Genomic DNA, 26,960 nt, shown 5'->3' with positions numbered 1-26,960 from the left:
ATCCAAACATTCTACTTTAAAATTTTAGTTTCAAACTTGACTTCAAGTTTCAGAACTTTGAATGTGACACATCTTTTATCCAATAAGAAATATATAGGGAAAAGGTTGCATGGACTAAAGGACCCTGAAGAGGGCTAAAGTGACACATTTGAACCCATAGTTTGGTCAATATGAGAAATAATCCTTATTTTAGAAATCCCAAGATTTGATCAATATTAAAGATACCCCCTTTGTTTTTAAATTAATGATATAACTCCTTGACCCGAGTCTTTTTTTATGACATATAAATGATTTAAATATCCGCCACAAACTACCACTATGAACCAAGTTCGTTCAAGAGTGGCAAACCACAAACCGCAAACCCATATTCGAACCAATAAACCAGGTTACATAGGTTTGGCCAGTATGATTCTAACAGTAGATGTGGTGCCAATGCAGGTCAGGCTTTGATTACAGAAGCTAGGAAGTTCAAGATTACCCCACCCATGCATCCTTTACAAACAACTGAATTTTTTTTTTCTGAAGCAGACTGAGAAATCCCATTAGATCAATCTGATGCTGAAAAGAGATCCCAAAACCAGATATCCGAGGTAGTCACTGAAAAGAAGACGAGCAATGCCAGAGTGGACGATCAAAAGAACCCATTGCATCCAGACCATCAATTTTATAACCTCTAGGGTGCCACATTGCCCAGTGGGACTATCATTGAGAAAACAAATACAAGAGTGTGAATACCCGTACTGAGTTGGGTTAACCCAACAACGGACACTTAGGTTACAAAAAATGGTGTCGGAGAGAAATGAAGTCGACCTCGCCAAAATATATATATATGACAACAACATTACACCATGGCTCCCTCATATATATATATATGACAACAACATGACACCATGGCTCCCTCAGGCAAAGCCCAAAACTCTCCCTCGTGATCTTATCCTGTTTTTATCAAAATAATAGAGCAGCAACCAGTGTTTCACATTCAAGTATGATTGTAGAATATAATTCGTATCAAATTTATATTTTTTTTCCTCAGATCACCCTATCAAAGGGGAATTACAAAACAAAATCAGATTTGGAGATTTCACCAGGTTAGTTTGATATCACAGATCAAACCAAGGAGAATAAATGATAAACTAGTTACAGAAAAGCTTGAATGATAAACTAGTTACAGAAAGCTTACAATCAATGACAAATGGAAACCTTGTACCAAAGCAAACTATGTACCTGGGAAAAATGTTGGCAAAGAAGTAACGAACTGCGTGATGTGTGCTGAAGATTGTCTTTTCCTTTCATATACTCCATATATCCATTTGCGGCAACCAAGACAATGGATCTAAAGCTCAACTTGCAAATCAAACACAAACATTGAAAACTCCATCGACTTCAACTTGTCCAAATCCATCTGCTGCGACCAAGATCTCACTGGGTCTAAAAACTTTAACTTGCAAACCAAACATTGAAAATTCCATTGACTTCAACTTGTCGAAATCCATCTTCTGCGACCAAACACAAACATTGAAAATTCCATCTACTTCACTTCAAGTTGTCCAAACATTTGCTTCTCTTCATGCAACTCTTTGACAACATCATCAAGCTCTGGAAACGCAGATATGAGCAGCAGCTCAAGAAGGGTGAAAGCCAGCTGCTTCAAACAAACTGAGGACTGCACAATAGAAGAAGTTTAAAAAAAAAAAAAATCTCAGAATCCAGATAAGATATGATCAATTGACCAGACTGAAAATGATAGAACATGCCCATGTATAAGTAGGACAAGTGGTTCTATGTTTTATTTCCTTATTATTTATTTTTATTTTTTTGGTAAATTTATTGCTTTGACTTCAGTCATTATTAACATAAACTTCAAATGATACAAGGAACACTACTGGGTTGAGTTGTGATTTGTGAACAGAGAATGAGTATTACAATGCCATATGAATCATTCAAAAAAATATCTTACAAGGCCACCAACAGAAGGATCGCAATTCCATAGGGAACCACTCTTGTCAGGGCAGTAGATGCATACTAAGAGCAAAGGTTCAAAGGAGCCTGGTTCAGAGGAAGGCCAAATTTATGGCTTCAGAGGAGATTGGAACTGACATTGCACTTCGGAGGAAGAGATCCAAGGTCAGTGACATTGAGCTAAAAGTGGCATAATGAAGTCATGACAGAAAGTTGGGGGCAATAGCAGATTCTCAAAGTGGGCGAGAGATTTTTAAGCTATAGTGGTACCTATAGTAGCAGATTACCGCTAACAAGGAGTCAAGTATTCTTTAAAAAAAAAAAAACCTTGATTCCTAATGCTGAAGATTAAATGTTTTTGCTTTACAACATAGGAAAATTTACCTGAAGAAAGAAATAGAGATCCTTGGCACTTCTTTCATACTCTTTACGACCAAAAAGACCTACGAGAGCAGCTGGGGCATTATCTGCAGGAAAGCGAAATTGGAAGAACCGGGTAATAAAAGGACAGGTATGAGTTCTCCGACCACAAACAATTGTAAACAAGGCTCAGCAACTCCAAATAAAAAAGTATCAAATAACACAAAAATATACATATTTTATGGGCCATGCATGCCATGACATGAAGTTATCCTACTACATATTGCTGCTTAACAATGCTTGGAACCTCACTGATTGAGTCAACACAGCATGGCCTTGCTCTAGAGAAGCAAGTCCAAACTCTAATTTTCCTCTTGAAATAGATCAAATCCAATGCTGATTCCAGCAATTTTGACCATTAAACCAATGAGTATAATCTGAGACTAACAGAAATTTCAATCCCGAGTTTGATTCTCTAAACCTTTTCTTTCAAGCAAGTCTGAGTTTGACAGTAAAACAGTTCAAAGACAATATAAAACACAGGAAATGCACACATGCACAAATATAGGATAAGTACACGTCCATGTACAATCTATATGACATGAAGGAAATGGAAGTACACCAATAGCAATAAAGATGCACATAAATAGCAGGAAAATGTGAATCACTGAAATTACCAATCATAAGCTCATAAACAAGCTTTGCACGGCGAGCAGCCTCTTCTTGTTGCTGCTTATCTGTCAACAAGTTGTTCTCTTTCCCATGCAACTTCTCGACATCCTCTTTCTTGGGAGATGATATCTGTGTAGGCTGACCACCATGGTGTGAACTCAGAGACTGACTTGTAGATTGAGGTGGTTGTTGACGCTTTGGATGCTTTGTTATGAAGATTCCATCGGGCCATAGGATCTGTTCCATTGAAAGAGAAACCAGATCAGGACATGCAGCACAGCAAACATAAAATACAAGCTATTTATTGAAAGAAAAAAATAAAAATAAAAATAATAATAATAAAGAAAGAGCTACTTCAAAAGTTGATTTGACAAATGAAGAGACCATGCAAACAAAAAGATCAATACAAAGATGTCAAATGACCTTCTTGGGAAATGAGAGGAGACTCATACCTATCCTTCCAACCATCTGATCTAGACAGTTATGTAGAAAACACGAAATGGAAATTTATTAAGTGAAAAAACAAAATAAGACTCATTGCACGAGATTATGAGGTTCTTCCGTTCTTCCTAGAAGTAAAAGTCACTAAAGCAGATGAAAATGATGGATATGAGAACCAAAAACTTGGGGTTTGGTCACATAGAAAACGTTATTCGAGAACTAATATGCATTCTCTAGTCATCACATTGAAGGAGAAAAACAATAAGAAAACCTTGAACTCGAACGAGATAGCATTTGATGTAAGTAAAATATAAGAACTAGTAAGAGTTATATTTATGCTCTGCCTAATGTCTTGTTCTTCTTAAAGGTTATTAGAAAAAGCTAGTGCCAGAGATAATTCTAGTCCTCCATGCTTACTGTAGGCATCAAAATTTTGAGGAGGCCTTTACAAATTTTATAAACAAAAATGAAGTCCCTAAAGTTATAAATGGGCCTTGCATCCAAATTGAGTCCATTAACTAGAAACGTGCCTCCTCAAAATTTTAGATTTTGGACTTTCGCATATAAAGCCTATGATCTAACAAATTTAAGTGATCCATATTAAAAATTGGGCCTTATACCCAAATAAATGAGTTTGTCCCAATAACAATCCACAGAATCCTTGAAATTGGATTTGAACAAGTTTACCCTTTAAACAAACCAATCAAATCTCTTTAAGTTGAGGGATGATTGGAAAGCTAAATTATCTATAAATACAAGAGTCCCTCATTTAATGGGGATCTGGATCACTTTCTCTTAGAAGACCGAAGCTCTCCCTCTCGAGGAGAAACTCAAGCCCTCCTCCAGAGACAAAGCAAAGTTCTTCAGACAGCCGAACTCCAATTAAAGAGAAGAACAAGCATCAAGCCCTTCTCCAAAAACCAAGAAATTATTCTCAGCCGACAAAGCGTGAAGCTTGGAAAGAAGAAAATCTACAGAAGCCACTAAGAAAATCAAGCACAAATAAAGCCATCGTCAAAGTAACATTTTCAACCGATCAGCGCGAAGCTCGGAGAGAAGAAAAGCTACATACGTTATTATTTTGTACTTGACTGTTAATCAGAAGAAAATACTGAAATGTGTACTCTCATTTTCATCCAAATAAGTAAAATCATTTGCGATTTTATTTCACGAATCTCGAGGTAGATTTGTTGAAATTTGTTGTCAAAAAAAAAAAAAAAACTTACATATTTTATAATGACCGTCAAAGTCCATGCAGCTAGCTTACTTAGAATGAATCTTATTTTTGTACTATAAGAATAAGAATTTGGAGCTCAGAGGCCCAGAAGAAGCATCTAGAGATAATGGCTTCCTTGAATGAACTGTTCTATTAAATCTAACACCACTAATTTCAACAAGCATTGAAGATTTTATAGCCCAATATTTGATGAAACCATAGATAATGCACAAATATGCCACTGTTCTATAAAAATGAGAAATCAAAATTTTCAGTCATCACCTGCTCGACCCGCTTGATTGCAGAAGCAATTATTGTTCCTCTACGCAGAAGCTGAATTTTCTCAATTAGCCAGTCATCAAAGGCATCACCCATTCCCAACTGCAAGACCTGTTTGACTACCCAAAATGCCTGCCGCCTATGAATCCAATAAAAAATAATGTCAGGAGGTGTAAACTTGATAAAATCATGATTACAAAGTTTGTAAAAGCTGAAAATCAACATGTTCTGCTGAAAGCATAGTAACCAAATTCAGATTCAACAATTATTCTTGGGGAGTCACCTCTGTTAAATTTGGTTAAATCCAGGAAAGTTTCTACCCCTCAACCTCCCTAAAAACCCTATCTTGTTCTTCAGATTCAAGGGCTAAGAATCTTGAGGTACAAGGGTAAAAGTTTTAGCCTAGAGATTGTAGTCTATGAGTTTGTGGGGGAAAAATCAAGGTTCTTATATTGGAAATGAAAATCATAAAAGAATGTTTAATAAGATTTTGGAAGAAGAAGAAGAACGAAGGTTGAAGATGATGAGTTTTTAGGGAAAAATCAAGGTTGCAAAAAAGATCAATAAAACTTGAAATGAAAAAGAAGAAGAAGACATAAAAGATGGGTTGATGGAGAGAAGCAAAGTTCAGAGGGTTTCAGGAAAAAAGAAAGAAAAAGAGTTTTAGCCCTTATATTTAGGGGTGGGGAGGGGGGATTAATCAGTATATCACTGATTCATTTATCGATTCACTGATTAGTCGGCTGATCCTTATTCGATATTTTTTCAAATTTTTGGAAAACAATCACAAAGTTTAAGCCATATCATATATGAGATACCTGATCCAACCACCATCTTGAAGCTGGAATATAACATCCACCAAATCCAATATAGGGACACTCAAATTTGGAGGCACCCACTGCATTGACAATAGATATGTTATCAAATTTAAATGGTACATGAGCAGGCAACAATTACATGGCATAAAAAACAAACAAACAAATGAAAAACCTACAGAAATAGAAAGCATGAATGCAGACAAAATTGAAGTGAGATAAAGACAACATTTAAACAGTATATACCTCTGTGGGAAGGGATGTGTCAGTAACAGTGTCAAGAAGCAACTCCGATGTCTCTTGTGGACCATCGCCTACTCTTTCTTTTGAGAGTTTTTCAGATTGTCTGGTAGAAAAAGCACTCTTTTTCACCCTACTATCTGGATCATTCCCTAAATCCTCAACGGGATTTTCACATTCTTTACCATGGGTTTTTACTGTGGAATCTGCTGCCTTTCTTGTTACCAATCTTGAATTGTTTGCTACGAGGTTCTGCTTCATTTGTAATGGAGTTCCCTTACTTTTGGTGCCTGAGAGTTCTTCCCTGGGGCAGAAGGGATCTCTTATAGGATCGACTTCTTTCTGAATCTTTGTACTCTTTTCGTATGGTTTATTATCAAGGTCAACTTGAATACACAAAGCAAAAGGGATAGATTAGTCAAAAGTATGCAAAAGAAATTAACTAGAGGACTAAGAAAAGTGCTCAAAACTTTACTTAGAAACCTGACTCACCTGATAATGTTTGGATGATAGAAAGAGAATTTGAAAATGTGTACATCTGCAACAAACAGTATAAGAGGAGTTGAAGTGTTGTCTAGAAGAATAAATAGATTAAATGGACAATAAGAGGAAAAACAGAAGCAAAATCATCAAACCTGTGAATCAACACTAAGGAAATCCCAAACTTCTATTGATCCCGATATCCTTGGAAGATGCATTAGTTTCTGATAAACATGATAGTGAGGAGTTATCAACGGTTTAGGAACATAAGATAACAAGACTATAGTATTGCAACACCCCCCCCCCCCCCAAAAAAAAAAAAAAAAAAAAAACTTTAGACTGCTAACTATGTTCAGACCTCATGCCAAGTGGTTAGGATGTGAGTGTTACAATGACAAGTTCAATGGTCCAATCCCAGTGTGACATGAAAGCACATCTATCTAATCAAGTTGTGAGGCAGATTACACATGTATGATCATAGATATATTTTAAATATGCATGTATTATCATAATGCATTGTGAGTTCCAGTCATCTTAATTAGATTAATACTTCAAAATTTAGAGCATTTCTAAACCATCCAATGAAAATAGTACGAGAACAAAATTTTGTATATCACCTTGAGATATTTGTCAAGCAATTTACACCTTTCTTGAACAACAGTCACGTCTAAACCTGAAGACAAAAAATGCTTTGGCGGCAAACTAAGATTGTACTCAGGAAATTCTTTAAGACGCCGGTGTAGCTCCTCAAAATGACGAAATCTAATAGAAACATTTAGGAACTTTAAGTTGCAGAAGCTAAAACCTATTTAAACTGAGAATATTACTTGTAACAGAAATATGACACATCGAACCAAATTGAAGAACAGAGCCTGACCAGGAAATATGAAGGATCAATTGAAATGGATAAACAAATCAATATAGGGAGAAAGGAGAAAGTTTTGTGCATTATCTTTAGCACCTTCTTTTGATAGACCAGATATTATTATTTGCATCGGTAACAGACATAGAATACACGGCAAATGTTCTAGCGCCACTCTTCACAATATTTGCACCCAATACCTGTAACAGGAAATGAGCTCACGTCCTTCACATATATCAGTAAATCAGAATGTGCAACAATGACATACATTCAGACAAAAAGAAAAGGTTGAGTTTTTAAGTAACTACCTCACATCTCAATTTTAAGAATGAATTAGCCAACATGGAATTTTCAGGCCCATTCACAGTTGTATTAGAAAGTTCAGAAACTGAAATAGAAGGCGTAGACGATGAAGCAGACGCTCCACTATGAACTCTACCCCAGCTTTCCAACTCGGGATCATCACTAGATTCCTCTGTTTTAACATCATGTGATGCATTTAGTATATCCTGCCCCTCTCCTAACAAGAAAGATGTTCTCTCAACCTCTTGCCAAACGTGAGGTCTCTCACTGCTTAACCTAGATCTCTTCCTACCCGAATGGGTTCTAGGTATTTTCCGATAGTGAAAGTTCCCCTTACCACTCTTCTTCACCATATGACCTTCAGAACTTTCAAGGGGATGTCGTATATGTGAAACAGCAGCATTTCTATTATTTTTGCTATCCCAAACTTTAGTCCCGGGAGAATCAAGACCTGTCACATTGCTGCTCTCATCATCTTCAGTTGGATAAGAGCTATCACTCTCTGATTCAACGTCCTCAAAATGCATAATAACATTCTCATTCTTTTCTTGATGGAATAATGTAGCTGAAGGGTGAACTGAACTGCTCCCATCAGTACGGAGATGGTCATCATGTTGAGGAAAATCAATATTGGCTGATCCACATTTTATATGGTTCTTAGATGACACCTTTACACTCCCAGTTGACAAATTCTGTGCATCTTGATTAGCCAATCGATTTGCACCTTCTGTCTTCCGGTAATTTCGCCCTTTTGTCCACATGTTTTCAAAATTTTCTGGAGCAAGAGCTTGAGTCTTTCTGTGGGACATCATATCTAGCACATGACCCCATTCTTCTCCAGATTTGTGTCGTTGAATGCCTTTTCCATTACCAATTTGGGAATCTGACGTCAAAGAGCTCAAAGAACGGGAGAATCGAGGATCAACAGAAAGAAGTGGATCCTTTTGATAAGTTTCTCCATTCACATTTTCTTTCACAGATTCCCCAGAGACAATTCTAGAATTATCATGCTTAAGTTGCACAAGTTCAACACCAGTAACAGAATGATCTGGGCAGGTTGAAAAATGATCAGTTGAAATCCTTGAACGGCCATTTGGCTTGTTTTGGGATGCCTCCTGCGCTGAAGGAGTAACTCCTTTGTTGGCCTTACTCTTAGAAGAAAGAACCAAAGATTCGATCCTTTCATTAATAAACCTGCCATGTAAATTGAAGAAAAAGACTAGATAAAGCACCAGAATACTGATAGCGTAAAGACCCAAAAAAGAAAAGAATAAGTTACCTTGGGCTGGCCAAGTTCAAGACTGGTCGCATCACAGCACAAGCAAGAAGTTCTCTGACAATAAAACGGAAGAAAGAACACTGCAGATCAGAAGGCTTGAAAGTCAAAGAGATGAGTCCATCCATCAAATGCTGCAAAACCTGTGAACATATGAAATAAAAAAAGAATCGTCACGACGATAGAGGAGGCGATCAAAGTAAGATGGACACTCCAAATTCTTCTACAATTTTTTTTATTTTATGGGTAAGTGGACTTGAACCCACGGCCTCAAAGTTGCTTTGCAATGTGTCAAACCAACTGAGCTATAAGTCTAAGGTGTTGTTTGTTAAACTGAAAAAAATAAGTGTTGAATAGCATTAAGCGCTGAAACTTATAAACGCTGAATTTAAGTGCTGAAAAAGTTGTTTGTTTAGATGCAGAATCATGTTTGTTACACATTGCTGAAATTGGTAAATTGTCTTTTAATCCTTACAATCATATTATACATTGTTTGCATGTTTCAAATGCCTATTTCTTATTAAATACAATAAAATATATTATTTCTTATAAAATTAAAATACAATTCATTTTTAAATAATAATAAGTAATACTCAAAATTTCAATTTATAAATAATAATTTTTATTTATAAAAGCCCACAAATTTCAAATTAAAAATAATAATGACATACAAGTCACCAAAATTTGAAATCAACATTGAAAGAACTTAATTTGGGAGAATAATTTTTGATGGAAATGAAGGATGTGTAATTATAAAAGCGCCCCACGAATTAATAAGGGCAACCCACACCATAGCCAATTTTTTTTGTCTTATATGGGTTAAAGTTTTTGGAATGAACCAATTTTTGATGAGGATGATCTATATGGTCTAGAGATCATACTCACCAAAAACCAGCCCATTCCAAAACTTCTAACCACGTCAAAACTAGTTTCCAAAAAAAAAAAAAAATGGACGATTTACGGTTCTTGAACTTGTTTTGATAGGGTTAGAAGTTTCGTGATGGGCTGATTTTTGGTGAGGATGATCTCCTCATTGTAGAGATTATCCTCACCAAAAATCAACTCATTCCAAAACTTTTAACCCATATAAGACAACAATTTGGCCATGGTGTGGGCTTATTAATTTGTGGCATGTTTATATACTAATCCATGGGATATAAGAGGTAATATCCTTTTAAGTATAAGGGCATACTTGTCCATGCCCAAAAAATGAAGGGTATACTTGTCCGTGCCAAAAAAAGCAAAGTGCTTAACACTTCAGCACTTTTTTTCAGCATCGAAATAGTGCTGAATTTTTTTCACTTACTTTCAGCAATAAGCGCTGAAAATAAGGAGTAAACAAACGCGCACTATTTTGACAAAAAGTGCTGAATTTATTATTTTTCAGCAATAAGCGTTGAAAAATAGCGCAAACAAACACCACCTAAGCCCAAGTTCTTCTAAATGTAAATTAACTTGTTGATGATGTTAAATGACTAACCCTATGTTCAGCTTCAGCAGAAAACAAAGCAGGATGCAATTTGTTCTCAGCAGCCAAAACTAACTTTAGTTCTATATCTCGTTGATCAATATCTAGGTTCCTGTCCTGGTGCTTCTCAATCTTGGCTTGACTTGCACGATAAAGCTCTAAGTGAGTGCCGATAAGGCTGATAATATCCCTGCATTATCCATGACTAATTAAACTTCTTGTAAACATATTTCATAGTATAACAGATCAAAAGTCTAGAGAGAACATGCAAAAAGACAGATACAAAAATAAAACCTGGTGAGAAGATCAATAAGATTTATTTCCCTAGCATGACATGAAATTTCTCCAAGAACATTATTCATGATTTCCACAAGTTCCTCAGGACCTTCCTTATCCGGTGATAAACGGGAGTACCAGAGATCGGTCACCCACTCAGAAATTAGGTGTCGGGTGAAATGATCAATTGCAGCCTCAACAATAGGGGAATTCACCTTCCTTCTCCAATTGGACTTTTCACGGGAAACAACCTTGGAACCTTCAAGAGATTTCTTAGAAACATGATTGGTTGTGGATGGTTTATTGTTGTATGCTGCAGCTCTTCTTCGCATTTCAAAGTCTAATGTGATATAGCGGAGGAAAATAATTAAGGAGGCAGCAGCGGGCAAATTGACCCAAACTGAGGAACTAGTCACTGAAAAATAGGATAAGTCATTATTAGAAAACATCCAGAAAGCACAAACCACAGTCTTGAATAGACAAGTACAAATATTTCATTATAAGATAAGAATTATCACCACATTCTCAAATACTGCATGACCTAAGTAACACAATGCTTTTATTTGATGAGGTACAAACTTACGATTAATGCCTCTATTTTAACCAGTGAACATAACCAATGATATAATGGAGGCTGCAAATATAGATTATTTTCTTGATCCACAGCTTCAAAGAAAACAGAAATCTGATAATAAAATGAGACAAACTTGTACCAGCTAAGACAAATGACAATATGGTCCAGAAGTTATCAGGCGAGTGGAACTATCTGATGGGTGGGAATTGAGTCACCTTATCAATTTCGAAGGGATCGCTGGTGAACCAATCTCTTGTTTGAGATCAATCAGGTCATTCATGACCATTGATCTGATTGATCAGATAATTGAGATATGGGAAGATACTTCTGGCCCTAAATTAAACAATCTGGGCCATTAACTTTCATCTCCTCTTAGACTGGAGAACACCTCTTATTAAGAAATACAATAACATATAAAATGCAAAAAAATAATAATAATAATAAGGATTATGGGAATGTAGAGTCCTGTACATATTTGGAAATGTATAAGTGTACCTATTTTGAGAGGAATTGCGATCATACGAAAATTACGAATCTGTAACATACAATTTACATGCTCTTACATTTTAGGGAGGTTCTGGAACATGACCGCTTTTGGTTACATGGCTTCTTGCTTTTTGAGCCCAATGTTTGCATATAGGCTTTACCTATTTTCTAGAGAATAAAAACACAGAAAAAAATGAGGTGATTATCTAACAACTACCTCTCATTTGCAATGCCTCTTGCATGCAGGTATCCTTCCTCTTCAAGATCTCCTCCATGTAGGGTGGAGAGAGAGAGAATGACTTCCATCGAAATGGCATGTTTCTGTGGTTGAAGAGCCAACACTCCTCTCTCCAATCATGAGTTTCATTCATTGGGAATGACTTTCATAATAGAAAGGATGTTTTGTCTCACTAATAAGAGAATGGCATGTTCCTTTGCTTATCAAGGGAGACATTCCTTTTGGGAGAATGACTCATGGACAGAGAGCCAAGCCATCCTCTCTTATGGGAAGATAACACATCTTTCTATCTAATGAGAGGGAATCCTCCTATGATATTAAAATCCCAAATCCTCTAGATTCATTGGAATTTCAAGGATTTGCCACATAGTAATTCACAATTGAGGAGTTGTGGGGTGGAGATGTAGGGTGGTCGTGGCAAACGACCTTAGGCTCTACGGGGGCCATTATAGTAATGTGGAACAAGGCAGCAATAGAAGTGTTGGATTCCCTGGTTGGTGTTTTTTCAGTTTCTATTTTGTGTAAGGTCAGGGCGAAGATTTCTAGTGGATCTTTTCAGGAATCTATGAGCTGAATAAAAGTGTAGATCAAGATCAATTTTGGAATGAGTTGGATGCAATCGCTGGTTTTTGGGACAGACCTTGGTGTTTGGGTGGGGATTTCAATGTAGTTAGATATATGCCGGAAAAGAAGGGAGGAAAGAGAATTACGAAAGGAATGAGAGAGCTCAACGATTTTTTTGAGAGGCATTGTTTGATGGATAACCCCTTAGTTGGTAGACTTTTTACATGGTCGAATAACCAATATAGTCCTAGTTTGTCAAGGTTAGATCACTTTTTGGTGTCAAGTGAGTGGGAGGAGCACCTTAATAACGTGACTCAAGCAAGTGCTCCGAGCACTATGTCTGATCATGCTCGCATGATCTTGGAAGTGGGTCATAGAAATAGTAGACCAGTTCCTTTTCGTTTTGAGAACATGTGGCTCCTTCATCCAGATTTCTTAGACAAAGTGAGAGAGTGGTGGGGTGCTTCTTCCTTCTTAGGAAGTCTGGGTTTCATTTTTAATAACAAGCTCAAAGCCCTTAAAGAAAATTTAAAAGCTTGGAACAAAAAAGAGTTTGGGAGAATTGAGTTGAAAAAGGTTTCATTCTTCAAGAAATTGATTATTTTGATATTTTAAAAAACGAGGAAAGTGACTATTTCCTTGGAAAATAATCTAAAGAGGACAAACTTGATGTTGGAGTTTCAAAGCATTTCGTTGATGGAGGAGTTTAGTTGGAGACAAAAATCGAGGATTAAATGATTAAAAGAAGGCGATAACAACACAAATTCCTTCATAAAGTTGCCAATTTCAATAGGAGATCGAATCAATTTCCTAAGCTTCTGATTAGAGGAGTAGAGGTTGAAGGAGAACAAGAGTTAAGGGATGGTGTCGCTAATTTCTACAAGGATTAGTATACGAAAAAGAGAGACTAGGAGACAGAGACCGAACAACTTAGAGTTTAATGTTTTAGCCTAAGACAAACGGGATTGATTGGAAAGATTAATAGGAGAAGAGGAGGGTTTGGCAGCAATTGGTTCTTTGAGTGGGGATAAAGCGTTAGGTCCAGACGGGTTCACTATGGCTTTTTATAAGAAATGTTAGGATGTTGCGTCGAAAAATTTAATGGAAGTGATTAGGGATCTTTAGGGGAGAAATCATTTGAACTAAGGGTTAAACAGTACTTTTGTGGCCCTCATCCCGAAAAAAGTTGGGGCAGAAGATATTGAAGATTTCAGACCTATAAGTTTGGTGGGATCTGTTTACAAGATCATTGCAAAGGTTTTAGCCTCATGGCTAAAGGAGACTTTACAAGATTTGATAGGGTATGAGCAAGGGGTTTTCATTAAGGGCAGAAAAACTTTGGATGAAGTGTTTGTAGCAAACGAGTGCATTGCCTCAAGGATTAAGGCTAAGAACCCAAGTATGGTGGGGAAGATTGATATTCAGAAAGCTTATCTCATGTGAGTTGGGATTCCTTGGAGTGCATGTGGGGTAGAATGGGCTTTGAGGCGAGATAGATAGGTTGGATTATGAAGTGCATCTCCACTACTTCTTTCTCAGTGTTAGTTAATGGGAGTTTGACGGGTTTTTTTTAGGGGTTCAAGGGGTTTGAGACAAGGTGATCCTCTCCCCCTTTTTTTGTTTGTCATTGTTACAGAGGCGTTGGGTAGGATTTTCTCTAGAACGGTCAATTTAGGTGTGGGTTATACAATTAAGGAGGATAGTCCTTTAGTTTCTCATCTTTAGTTCGTCAATGACACGATTGTCTTCCTTGAGGATTATAGAGATCAGGTGCGGTATCTAAGGGCTTTGCTTTGTTGCTTTGAGGCTATTTCGGGTTTGCACATCAATCTTCTCAAAAGCAAACTTTATGAGGTTGGAGAGACTAATGAGATTTCTACCTTGACAGCTATTTTGGGTTGTCGAGCGGATTCTTTACCTTCCTCTTATTTGGGTCTCCCTCTTTCTTATAGTAGCACAAAAATTTGGGTCATGTGTTGGAAAGGGTAGGGAAGAAATTAAGTTTGTGGAAAGCAAGATATTTGTCGAAGGGGGGAAAGTTGACTCTAAGAAAACCACTCTTTCAAGTATTCCGATTTACTTTCTCTTTTTATTCTCGTTGCCAAAATCGGTGGAGGTGAAGTTGGAAAAGTTAATGAGGGGCTTTCAGTGAAACAATACAGAGGGGAATAAAGAATATCATATGGTGAAGTGGAGAGTCGTTTGTTCTCCAAAAAAGAACAAAGGTTTGGGGTTAAAGGATCTAAAATTGACGAATAAGACTCTTTTGGGGAAGGTTTGGAGAGGAGAGAACAAGTTTATGGAGAAAGGTGATTAAAGCTAAGTATGGGGAGAGTACTACAGGATGGGGGAGTGGAGCGACAAGATCTTTTTACGGTTGTAGTGTGTGGAAAGGGGTTTTAAAGATTACTCATGACTTCAACAAGGGCATTAAATTCAAGGTAGGGAAAGAAGATACAATGAGATTTTGGGAGGACTAGTGGTGTAGCACTATAAACTTCAGTACCCTTCTCTTTACGCTACTTCTTTGAAAAATAATGCTTTGATTCGAGTTTGTCGGATTTGCAATGGGCTGGAATGTTCTTAAAATTTGGGTTTTAGATAGAATATCAATGACCGGGAGATCAACGAGGTGGCATCTCTCCTAGAGCTTATCTCTTCTTATCAGTTGGGTGAAGATGATGAGGACCATAAAGAATGGACCAAGAGTAAGGACAATTTATTCTCTATGCACTCTTTTCATAACTCTCTTTTGACTCCGTTTGCTTTGTCTTTCTCGGCTTCTACTTTTTGGTCTCCTTTCATCTAAAGTTTCTTTCTTTGTGTGGTTAGCTTCTAAGGAGAGGAATTTAACTCTCGATAATCTAATCAAACGCGGTTTCTCGACCCCATTTTTTGCTTTCTTAGTAAAAAGAATGGAGAAATCGGAAATCATATTTTGGTGCATTATCCTTTCTCTTTTTTGGTTTGGGCTCACTTCTTATCCCTCTTTCATGTGGACTGGATTTTTTCCTTTTGGTAGTTTTGACCTCTTTCGTGCTTGGACTTGTAATGTGTTTTTCAAAATAAAAAGATATCTCTGGGCTATTATTCTTTTGTCATTTGTTGGGGGCTTTGGAAAGAGAAAAATATAGGGTTTTCCAGGACGAAGAAAAGACAATTCATGCAGTTATTTTGGAGATCAAGGGGTTTCTTTTCTTTTGGTTCCAGCTTTGTAAAGATTTCAAGGGATCTTCTTTGAAGACCTTTTCTTCAAGTGGGAGATGATTTGCAACGACTAGGTTGTTGGGTTGTCTTCTTTGTTTCTTTCTTGTTTTCATTTTTCTTTTGTTGCTGACCAACTTGGCCGCTCTTTCGCTTTTTCAATAGAATTTTATACTTATAAAAAAACAGAGGTATGTTAGACCTATCCTTTCAAAGGTGTAATAAAGAGTCATTGGAGAAGGATCATTGCTGAGAAATCCAATTGCAATGCCTTTGGGTTGGAAAATGGAGAGGCTAGGTCTTCAAATAGATGTGTTATGTGAAAAGGTATCATGAAAATGAGGAGTTTTCCAAAGGTATTGGATTCAAGGTTGGGAAATTAGATTTTGGGAGGATAGTGGGTGTAGTAACACCCTGTTAAGGTTTCAACTCCTTAAATTATTTTTTGCAATCAAGCAAGAAAATCATTCCACTGAAAGTATGATTGCTGAATAAGGAAATGGTCCTTCTTGGAACTTAGATCTCATGAGAATGATTGGTAAGTGGATTCGGTCACTTTATTAAAGGGTCACATTTCCTTTTTCTGTCTCTTTTATAGGATAGAAGAAATAAGGGTAATGGTAGAATAGTAGAGATGAAATTTTTCAATCAAACCTTTTTATTCTCTTCTTATGCCTCAATCCGAGCATCGTTTCCTTGGGTTTTTCATCTTGGGTTCTTAAATTCCTTCCAAGGTAGCTTTTTTTGCTTCGTCCACAGCCTTAGATAAAAATCTTAATACTTGACGGTCTTATTGCTCATAGAATGATCATATTGACTTTTGTGTCATGTTTAAGGAGAGTGGAGAACCTATTAATCATCTTATCCTTCATTGTCCATTAGCCTTAGACACTTGGTTTCATTTTTTCAATCTTTCAATATTGTGTGGGTTCTTCCAAGATACACAAAGGTTTGATGTGATTGTTGTTCCTCATATGCTTTTAATACTAAAGGTAGAAAATTCTAAAATTTAAAATGTTTGTAGTTTTTTGAGGAAATTAAATGGAGAGGAATCTAGGTCATTTGAGGGGAAGGAAAAGAATGTCCATGACATTATCATTGAAATCAAAGCTAATGTTTCTTTGGTGAAAAGTCTTCAAGGAGTTCAAGGGGAGTTTTTTTTCCTTATGTGGTTTTCAGATGAAGTCTTTAATTTTGTAATGAGATGAGTTGCCTCATAGGTCTTTGTGGGTTTGTGTTTTTGTAATCTTTCGTTTTGTTGGTGGAGAGCCTTCGGTAGTTGTCTCAACCTCCTATGAGCTATTTGTCATTGTTTGTTGTTATCTCTTTCTAATAAAAACATTTTTTTTTTAGTTCTAATAAAAACATTTTACCTATAAATAATAATAATAATATGCTCTCTATAAGAAACCACTTGCATCTTGTTTATATCCATAAAATATGTTCATTGTAAGAAACCATCTGCATTTTGTTTATATCCATGTAGAGAAACCAGTCAATGCCACTGCCCATTTTTCCTATTATACACCAAGTAACCTGAATACAGATGTGGCAAAGACGTACCAACAAAGTCTATAACATGGGATGAAAAGCTGAGATCTTGTGCAAAATTCCACCAAAAATGAAGATGCCTATTTATCATCCACAAAAGAGGATATACACCAAGAAAGAGTTACCACCAGCAACCAATCCATTTACCAATCTCTCAAGAAGTTCACACGGTAGCTAGTAACCAAACCACAATTAATAAGACCACCTTGAGCATCCAAACTGACAGTAAAAGAGACTTTGATTGATGTGAAACTATTGACCTAGACATGAATGTGTATCTGTAACTAGCTCTTGATTCTGGACCTGATATAAGTTATTTTTCATGAAACCACAAATGTATCCTCCAACCAATTCAGTTTGTATTCCCCAATATTTGACCTTGCCAGAACCTTACCATAAACTAAGCCAAATGAGTTAAGAACTTTGTTATACTTTGCACCTTTCAAGCCACAAGACATTCTATACAACTAAGGTGAGCATTGGTGTAGAAAAATTGAATTTATTGAGAATTCTTGGATGATCATTACAAATGCCCCAATAGTGGTATTTATAGACCAACTATCCTATTACAAGAATAATCTAGAACTTCAAGAATATTCTAGAATAATAAACCAACTATCCTATTGTAGAACATTACAAGAATATTCTAGAAAGTTAAGAGTAATCAAGAATAATCAAGAAGAATATCCTATTTTCTTGATTCTATGAGATCAGATTTTCGGATTCTTCTACACTCCCCCTCAAGTTGGTGCATAGATGTCAATCATGCCCAACTTGCTTATCAGATGTTCAAAGTTAGGTCTAGCAAGCCCCTTAGTCAAGATGTCGGCTGTTTGCTGACTAGAAGGCACAAACGGCAAGCAAACAGTTCCAGCTTCAATTTTTTCCTTAATGAAATGTCGATCAATCTCAATGTGCTTCGTCTTATCATGCTGGACAGGATTGTGAGCAATACTTATTGCAGCCTTATTGTCGCAGTACAGCTTCAGAGGAAGTTCCACAGTCATCTTGAGTTCTTCGAGGATTCTGTATATCCACAATACCTCACAGATCCCTTGAGCCATTGCTCTAAACTCAGCCTCTGCGCTACTTCTGGCAACAACATTTTGCTTCTTGCTTCGCCAGGTAACCAAGTTTTCCCACAAAAAGGTGCAATACCCTGAAGTAGATCTCCTGTCATTCACTGAACCTGCCCAATCTGCATCAGTAAATACCTCAACACTCCTTTGATTTGTCTTTTTGAAAAACAGACCTTTTCCAGGAGTAGACTTTAAATATCTCATAATTCGGTAGACCGCCTCGAGGTGTTCTTCATAAGGTGCGTGCATAAATTGACTAACAACACTGACAGAGAAGGCAATATCCGGTCGAGTATGAGATAAATAGATTAGTTTTCCAACCAATCTCTGGTATCTACCAGTATCAACAGGAACACTTCCCTCTTCCCAAAGCTTTACATTGGGATCCATGGGAGTCTCAGCCGGTCTGCAACCACTTAACCCGATTTCCTTCAAAAGATCAAGAATATACTTTCGTTGAGAGACAACGATTCCTTTCCTTGAACGAGCAACTTCCATGCCAAGGAAATATCTTAGTGCTCCCAAATCCTTGATTTCGAATTCTAAAGCAAGGCTCTTCTTCAATCTCTCTATTTCGATCACATCATCACCTGTGAGAATAATATCATCAACATAAACTATTAGCACAGCAACCTTTCCTTCATGAGAAAACTTGAAAAACAAGGTATGATCAGCTTGTCCTTGAGAATATCCTTGTTTTTTGACAGACTGTGTGAACTTCCCAAACCAAGCCCTTGGAGACTGTTTGAGACCATACAGGGACTTTTTTAGTTTGCATATTTTTGAGCCAAACTTCTCCTCAAAGCCCGGTGGACTATCCATGTACACTTCTTCCTCCAAGTCACCATTGAGGAAGGCATTCTTCACATCTAGTTGTTGCAAGGGCCAGTCCAGATTAGCAGCAATAGATAAAAATACTCTCACCGTGTTTAATTTTGCAACAGGAGCAAAAGTCTCAGAATAATCAATGCCATATGTCTGGGTGAATCCCTTTGCCACCAACCTAGCCTTGTATCTTTCCACTGAACCATCAGAGTTGTACTTCACAGTGAAGACCCATTTACAACCCACAGTGGTCTTCCCAGCTGGCAATGCCTCAACACTCCAAGTATTGTTCTTCTCAAAAGCTTTCATCTCTTCAAGTACTGCTTCCTTCCACTTTGGAACCTTTAGAGCCTCCTGTACACTATTAGGAATTTCTACACTGGACAATTGAGAGGTAAAAGCAGCAAGAGATGATGACAATTTCGAGTATGATATAAATTTAGACAGTGGATGACTAGTATAAGATCTAACCCCTTTACGAAGAGCTATAGGAATGTCTAAATCAGAAGGCTTAGACTGACTGTTGGAAAGAGAAAGAGAATTACCTGTAACAGACTCAGACTGTTGATTCGTCCTTGGTTCAGAATCATGGCTGTGCTGTAGAGTCAATTCGTCTTTCCTTTTCTTATGATTCTTCTTCAAGTAAACAATCCCTTTCCAAGTTCGGTCACCATCCTTGAATCTATTATCATGTTGTGACATTATAGTAGGTTGTTCCTTATTTTCGGTTTCCAAAATTTGTTGTTCAGAATTCTGATTTTTAAATTGTTTTTCAAATGTAGGTCTAGACTCAGGGAAAACATCACTCATAATAGTAGGATTTTCAAGGAATGAATCTTGGCCATTTACTGTAGGTGCAGAGATACTAGACTCAGATTCTTGCAAGAGAAACACATCATCTGAGAGAAAAACATTGCCCGAGTTAAATGAATCTTCCTTAAAAATCTCCCCCTGAAGATGAATATCCTTAAAATATGGTTGTTTTTCAAAAAATGTAACATCCATTGTGACAAAACATTTTTTCGATATCGGGTCAAAACATTTATAGCCTTTCTGAGTTGGGGAGTAACCAATGAAGACACATTTTATAGCTCTGGGCTCAAGTTTTCCAATTTTTCGATGTTCATGAACAAAAACCGTACAACCAAATATTTTTAGAGGTAGATCAGCAGAAAGTCTAGTAGTTGGAAAACAATTTGTGAAAACTTGGAAAGGAGTTCGAAATTGTAAAACTTTGGAGGGCATTCTGTTTATTAAGTACGCAGCAGTTAAAACAGCCTCTCCCCATAGATACTTAGGAACTTTAATTGTAAAAAGTAATGCACGAGCCACCTCCAACAGATGTTTATTTTTTCTTTCTGCAACACCATTCTGTTGGGGTGTATCGATGCAAGAACTGTGATGAATTATTCCTTTTTCAAGAAAAAAATTTCCCAAGGTCGTGTTAAAATACTCTTTCCCATTATCACTCCTGAAAACTTGTATGTTAGTTTGAAATTGAGTCTGCACCATATTGTAAAAAATTTTAAAAACGCGTTCGGCCTCTGATTTTTCTTTCAATAAATACACCCAGCAGAGTCGAGTATGATCATCTGTAAATGTGATGAACCATCTCTTGCTAGAAGGTGTACTTATCTTATTAGGACCCCAAACATCACTGTGAATAATAATGAAAGGCTTTGATGGTTTATATGGTTGTGAAGGAAAAGATGTACGGTGGTGTTTTGCAAATTCACATATTTCACAATGAAACATAGATGGATCTTTATTGCCAAACAACTTAGGAAATAAATGTTTTAAATATTTGAAACTTGGATGACCTAATCTTAAATGCCATAACATAATATTATTATTGGAAACAGAAATAGATTCAAAGCAGGAACTTATTTGTTGAGATTGTCGCCTCGATTCAGATCCATCATCAAGGAAGTAGAGTCCTCCACTCTGTTTAGCACTGCCAATCATCCTCCCCGAGGTCAAATCCTGGAACACACAATGAGTTGGGAAAAAATTAGTTTGACAATTTTGATCACGGGCTAGCTTGCTGACAGACAAAAGATTACAGGAAAGTTGGGGAACGTGAAGAACATCGTGAAGAGTGAGTGATGGAGATACTATAATAGAACCTTTTCCTGCAATGGCTGAAAGAGAGCCATCTGCAATCTTAATTTTCTGATTACCTGCACAAGGATTATACGAAGAAAAAAGATTTGACAACCCTGTCATATGATCGGTTGCACCTGAATCGATGATCTAGGTGCGATCAGGGTTGACACCAATGAGAGTTGTTTTCAGGTAATTACCTTTTTGAGCCAAAGAACAAGTAGGATTTTTCTGAGACTCGAGAATCTTGTACAGTTGGTCTATCTGCTCCTTGGTGAAAGGAAACGAATTTGAAGAAGACTGCTGCTCTTGATCCGAGACACTGGCCTGAAGTGCACACCCCGCTCCACCAGACTTCTTCTTCCAGTTTTGAGGCTTGCCATGAATTTTCCAACAGGTTTCCCGTGTGTGCCACGGACGTTTGCAGTGATCGCACCACGGCCGTTCAGAACGCTTACCATCTTTCTTCACCTCCTCCTGAAAATCTCGAGTTACAAGGGCAGAACTTTCTACTTCCGAGTTAGTAGTACTAGGAACCGATTTGTTGTTAAGCATCACACTCTGCCGTGCTTCTTCTCTCCGAACATCTGAGAAGGCCTCACGAATTGTTGGCAGAGGAGTTTTTCCTAAAATTCGGCCCCGCACCTCATCTAATTCTTTGTTAAGTCCTGCTAAGAACATAAATACACGATCATTCTCCTGTCGTTTCATGAACCGGACACTATCATTCGCACACTCCCAGACATCATCATAACAGAGGTCTAACTCCTGCCACAATGTCATCAACTCGTTGTAGTAGGAGGTTACATCTCGGTCACCCTGTTTCGCGTGCCAAAGTTTCGATTTTAAACCAAAAATCTGCGAAGAATTTTCTAGATCGGAATACGTATCCCTGACTGCTTCCCAAACATCTTTGGCCGTCGGAGGAACATGAAGGGCTTGCCAATTGCGGGTTCCATTGAGTTCACTAACCACGCAATAATCAAAGAATTTTCTGATTTCCAGGTCTTGAGAGTCGAATCTACATCGGCAGGTTTTGTCACTTCTCCTGTCAGATATCCAAGCTTCCCCTTGCCTTCCAAAATCAAACGAACGATTTGCGACCATTCCGTGTAGTTTTTTCCATTTAGACGGTGGATATTTAATTGGAACGAATTCGTGGACCCTTCTGAACCACTAAATGAGATGGAGGAGTTCAGGTTCGGACTTGTGGTGCTTTCCCCTGACACCACTGAGTCCTTACTAGTCGCACCGGTTAAAGCCGTCTTCCACGGATTTTGACCCGCCATAGGTAATACCTAGATCAGAACCTAGTGCTCTGATACCATGTAGAAAAATTGAATTTATTGAGAATTCTTGGATGATCATTACAAATGCCCCAATAGTGGTATTTATAGACCAACTATCCTATTACAAGAATAATCTAGAACTTCAAGAATATTCTAGAATAATAAACCAACTATCCTATTGTAGAACATTACAAGAATATTCTAGAAAGTTAAGAGTAATCAAGAATAATCAAGAAGAATATCCTATTTTCTTGATTCTATGAGATCAGATTTTCGGATTCTTCTACAATTGGGATATGCTAAAAAGCTTTAAGAATTTTTTTTTTTTTTTTTTTTGTAAACTACAAGACTGCCATGATGCCGACTGTTGAGAGCAGTGTTCACTATTATGCAAGTATAATGTGTGGAAAACATTTTAAATAAAAAAAAAAAAAGTGAAACCAAAACACTCATTAAAGGGTTCTAATTTAAGGATCTAAACTACTTTTTCTGACTATGAATTAAGTTTACAGCAAGTAGTATGCATTCACAAATAGCATTCCAGCTAAAAGAAATCAAAGAAATAAGTCTGAATAGTGTTATTTAGGCGTCATTCATCCCAGCCATTAGATGGGATTCTAATTTAAGGATCTAAACTACTTTTTCTGACTATGAATTAAGTTTACAGCATGTACTATGCATTACTGAATAGCATGATTTCCAGCTAAAAGAAATCAAAGAAATAAGTCTGCATAGTGTTATTTATGCGTCATTCATCCCAGCTGTTAGATGAGATTTTAATCTAACAGTAAAGATAAGTTTCTCTTTTGTATCCCTAGCAATGTTGGGACATTGTTCTATAGTATGGAGTATTTTTTCTAGGGTTTAAAGTGTGTGAAAGAACGGCTGCATATAAGGGTTTTGGGAGTGAGATTTTTGGTTTCAAAATTAGTTCTTTCTTGTATATTTCTTCAGTTATTTCTCATACTAGAAATTCCCTGGTCCGCCTGCAGACATAGGACTGGATTTTCCACATTTCCACACGACAATACTAAGAATGAAAAAAAACAAATCAAGAAACTTGCAATCTACACACAGATATTCACAAACTGGCCAATAACAATGAAACTTCAACATAAACTAACTCTGTTTATAAATAAAAGTAAAATTTTAAAAGAAGAAAAATCTACAAAAAGTACTAAAACCTAAAACCAATTTCTCATTTTCCCCATGATCCAAATCAAGCAAGCGGAATTCAACTCAGAGACTTGAAGATTAAAACTATATTTAAAAAAATTGACAATTGAAACAAATAACAATTACTAAAAGACCTAAAAGTAAACTTACAGGACATGAGATAAGATAATCCCAAGGCACATATGACCAACAAGACAATCCTTTTCTTCGCTTCCTCAGCGAGGTCAGGAACTGCCTGCCTCCCCGTACTCATCTCTGCAACTCAAGCAAACTCCATGACATTCAACCCGAAATCCTCTAAAAACACAATCAAATCCAGCAACTCCTACCAAATTCTCGATCCAAACAACATTTTCTCCTCTTTTTTATATTTCGTTTTAAACAAATTAAACCGATCACCTGTTAAACTAATCTGACCGCGTCTCCATCTTCATCTCCATGATTCAACTCGATCGATCAACAACATGACTCGTCTGTAAAACCTATCAGGGCCGATTTAGGATCGATCCGAGAGAATAATACGCACAATTAAAAAAAAATCAAATCCGATCTTCTCTTCAAAATCAAGAATCGAATGAGAGAAATTAGAAACAAATCTTAGGGCAAAATGTGGTGAAATTCGAATAGATTCTAGAGAGAAATCGAGATGGTCTCGTAGACTGTTAGGTTCTCTCTCCACTTCGTTGAAATTCAACTGCCGACTAGTCTTTGGCAGTTTTACTTCCCCTTTCTTCTGTGCTTTTAATTATATTTTAATGTTAAACGAACGACAAGAGAGAAAGAGAAATGTACGGAATTTTACAATTAACCTGTCTGAGTGTGAGCGTCTCTCAAAATATTTATTCGCAATTGATGCTCTCGAACTCTTCCATTTGTTGCTATGTGAGACCCGAATGAAGTCGCATTATTCACATTCCTATGTCAATAGGGTCGGACTGACCCGAATCCAACACTGATCCAATGAACCGCCATTTAATCTAGGGTTGTCGATGAAATAAGGATCCGATCAGAACTTATTAAATCAGGTTTTATAGGATCTCAGTATTAAGATCCAGATCTAATCGATCGGGTCTTGATCTGGCCAAACCTGATTCTATATACAAAATCTAAATAATTTTCACGTATCTTAACAAATATATAATATAATTTATATACTTACTAACATATTATCAAAAATGTCATTTTTAGATCAGGACATGGTTGATCCAAATCCGATCCAATAAGATATCAAATCAAATATTTATTACGATCTGGAAAACATCAATCCATAACCTCTGTTATGGGATCAGAACAAATCGGATTCCGAGTATAATCTGATCCATTGGTAACCCTAATTTAATCCAAAGCCTATATCCTAACGAGCAACGCAAGGTGCATAGTCCTATTATTAATAGTGCCCTATCGTCAATCAAATGTTGCATCTAAGCACCACCCGATTTAAACAAGACTTATAGAGGAAGTATTTACTTATTTTGATCGTTTTTTTTTGTTAGTCGTTTTTTATAGAAGATCATGGTCTAAAGGTTTGACATAAAGTATGTCTAAAATATTTGAAAGGAGATGTGTTGAATACTCACGAAACTTCTCTACTATATGTTTGATGTTGTGCATCAAATCAAATTTTTTAAGTTGAAATAATGTTTGAGGCTCTAGATCAAACATCCGACTAGTTGAGATGAAAACACAAATATCCTATAAATGAATATTAATTTCTTATCGATCAAAATTGGTTTTTTCAAAATTTATTTTTCTTGAAAATCCCCAAGAATGTCCTTCCATATCAATTGTTTGATTGATGAAGAGTCGCAAATGTCGTCTGAGAAGTATTTTTCTTTTTGACACTCTCCCATAAACATGCAATTGAAACAAGAGGGCAGACATATTTTCCTAAATATCACTAAAGATTATTTGAGGATCTGCTTTTAATTGATACCTTTAATTATATTCTTATGTCCTAGTTGTTCATTTGATGGAAGACTTTTACTAAAATATTAGAAATTTAAAGCATGATTTTATACTTTAAGTCCACCAAAGCCCCACCTAGAACATTTAATAATCTTGAATGCAGACATATAGACATGTTGGTCCAACCCAATTATTTGCCCCTTTCTCTCTCATTTACATAGTTATCAACCATGCCCGATTAAATCCAATTGTTAAAAATTACTTATAAGAAGATCTCAAATCCATGATCAAGCTGATTTATGAGAGAGGGCCCAAATATTTGTAGGTCAAATAATTTGCATTTTACATTCACTCTTGGTCCTCTATTTGTTCTTGGGCATTTGATAATCATTTGTACTTGAGTAGGGGCTATAAATTGTTTTAAGAGATTGGAGGTATGTTCACTTGTTGAATAGTTTTGAAATGTATAAATAAATAAATAATTTGGCAAAGAAAAAGCCATATGCAAGAAGCTTTCACCACTTATTCTTCTTTTCAAGATTGTATGGATGATATTTATTCATGCCAACCACTAATAATTCTCAATGTGGAGACCATTTTTGCCACGCTTTATGATGAAGGCACATGTCATCAAAGATTGAGTAGGGCCTAAGGTAAAATGCTAAATTAGAACTACTAATACCAAATAATCACCACAAGCAAAAAGAGTATTTGTCGAGGTTAGATTTAATACCTAAATGAGGTTCAGAACAATAGTAAGGAGTGTGATCCCACCCTAATTCACCCAATTAGTCAACAAGATGGTATTAACCAAACATAATGGTGAACCCAAGAAATAGAGTGAAGATTCCCATTGTGGGTTGGTTCAAATGACAAATGTAAATCAAACTTAGGACTGTAGGCCACATCAGTTCGGTATGATCTCGAAAATTGGTTGACTTGTGAGTTTGGTCAAATATCCTAACTATAATAAGAGGATTTAACACAATATGAGCTCTCTCATATGCCAAATCTCCTCATTATGTGATATCTATAAATACTAATCAATGTAGGGATGAATATGACATGACTTAACTCATCCATCCTGAAATAGTGAAATATGACTAGTGAGCATTTAATGCACGAAGACGCTGCAAATCCAACTCAAGTGCTTGTTTACAAGTAATAGGTACATCTTCCAAAGCACTCAAATGCATCTCAGTTACCCAACTCACCATACACCTTGACCAACTATGCGGTGACACTTATCTTTGGATTTTAGCTATAAAATCCCTATATTCAGTCTGAGAGAGGGATAGACAATTTTTTCCTGAAGTCTT

The 26,960-nt window shown here is 36.7% G+C and overlaps 1 protein-coding gene across 1 annotated transcript; it reads right to left on the bottom strand.

Moving 5' to 3' along the window:
• Nucleotides 1–1,002: 1,002 nt before the first annotated feature.
• LOC147388793 (phox (PX) domain-containing protein) lies at nt 1,003–24,555 on the bottom strand. The gene is made up of 16 exons (XM_086419047.1): nt 24,136–24,555; nt 23,887–23,991; nt 10,666–11,062; nt 10,384–10,561; nt 8,907–9,046; nt 7,633–8,821; nt 7,424–7,524; nt 7,080–7,224; nt 6,618–6,686; nt 6,475–6,520; nt 5,989–6,368; nt 5,746–5,825; nt 4,931–5,066; nt 2,997–3,228; nt 2,344–2,426; nt 1,003–1,663 (listed from the first exon to the last, which is right to left on the bottom strand). Exons 2-16 carry the CDS (start codon nt 23,987–23,989, stop codon nt 1,529–1,531), a joined length of 3,414 nt encoding a protein of 1,137 aa, XP_086275173.1. The 5' UTR covers nt 23,990–23,991; nt 24,136–24,555; the 3' UTR covers nt 1,003–1,528.
• Nucleotides 24,556–26,960: the final 2,405 nt, after the last annotated feature.

Source organism: Akebia trifoliata, chromosome 12, assembly GCF_017979445.1.
Source record: "Akebia trifoliata isolate Shusen 1 chromosome 12, ASM1797944v1, whole genome shotgun sequence".
In the NCBI taxonomy this organism is placed as follows: Eukaryota; Viridiplantae; Streptophyta; class Magnoliopsida; order Ranunculales; family Lardizabalaceae; genus Akebia; species Akebia trifoliata.
The sequence above is the reverse complement of the archived record's forward strand: the minus strand, read 5'-3'. Positions and strand labels throughout refer to the sequence as shown.

Excerpts from the sequence above, each read along its gene's own strand:
- LOC147388793 (XM_086419047.1), bottom strand. The coding sequence starts at position 23,989 with ATGAGTACGGGGAGGCAGGCAGTTCCTGACCTCGCTGAGGAAGCGAAG. Across the intron at positions 7,525-7,632 it reads TCTTAAAATTGAGATGTGAG|GTATTGGGTGCAAATATTGT; the intron begins GTAGTTACTTAA and ends TTCCTGTTACAG. Across the intron at positions 1,664-2,343 it reads ATCTCTATTTCTTTCTTCAG|TCCTCAGTTTGTTTGAAGCA; the intron begins GTAAATTTTCCT and ends TCTATTGTGCAG.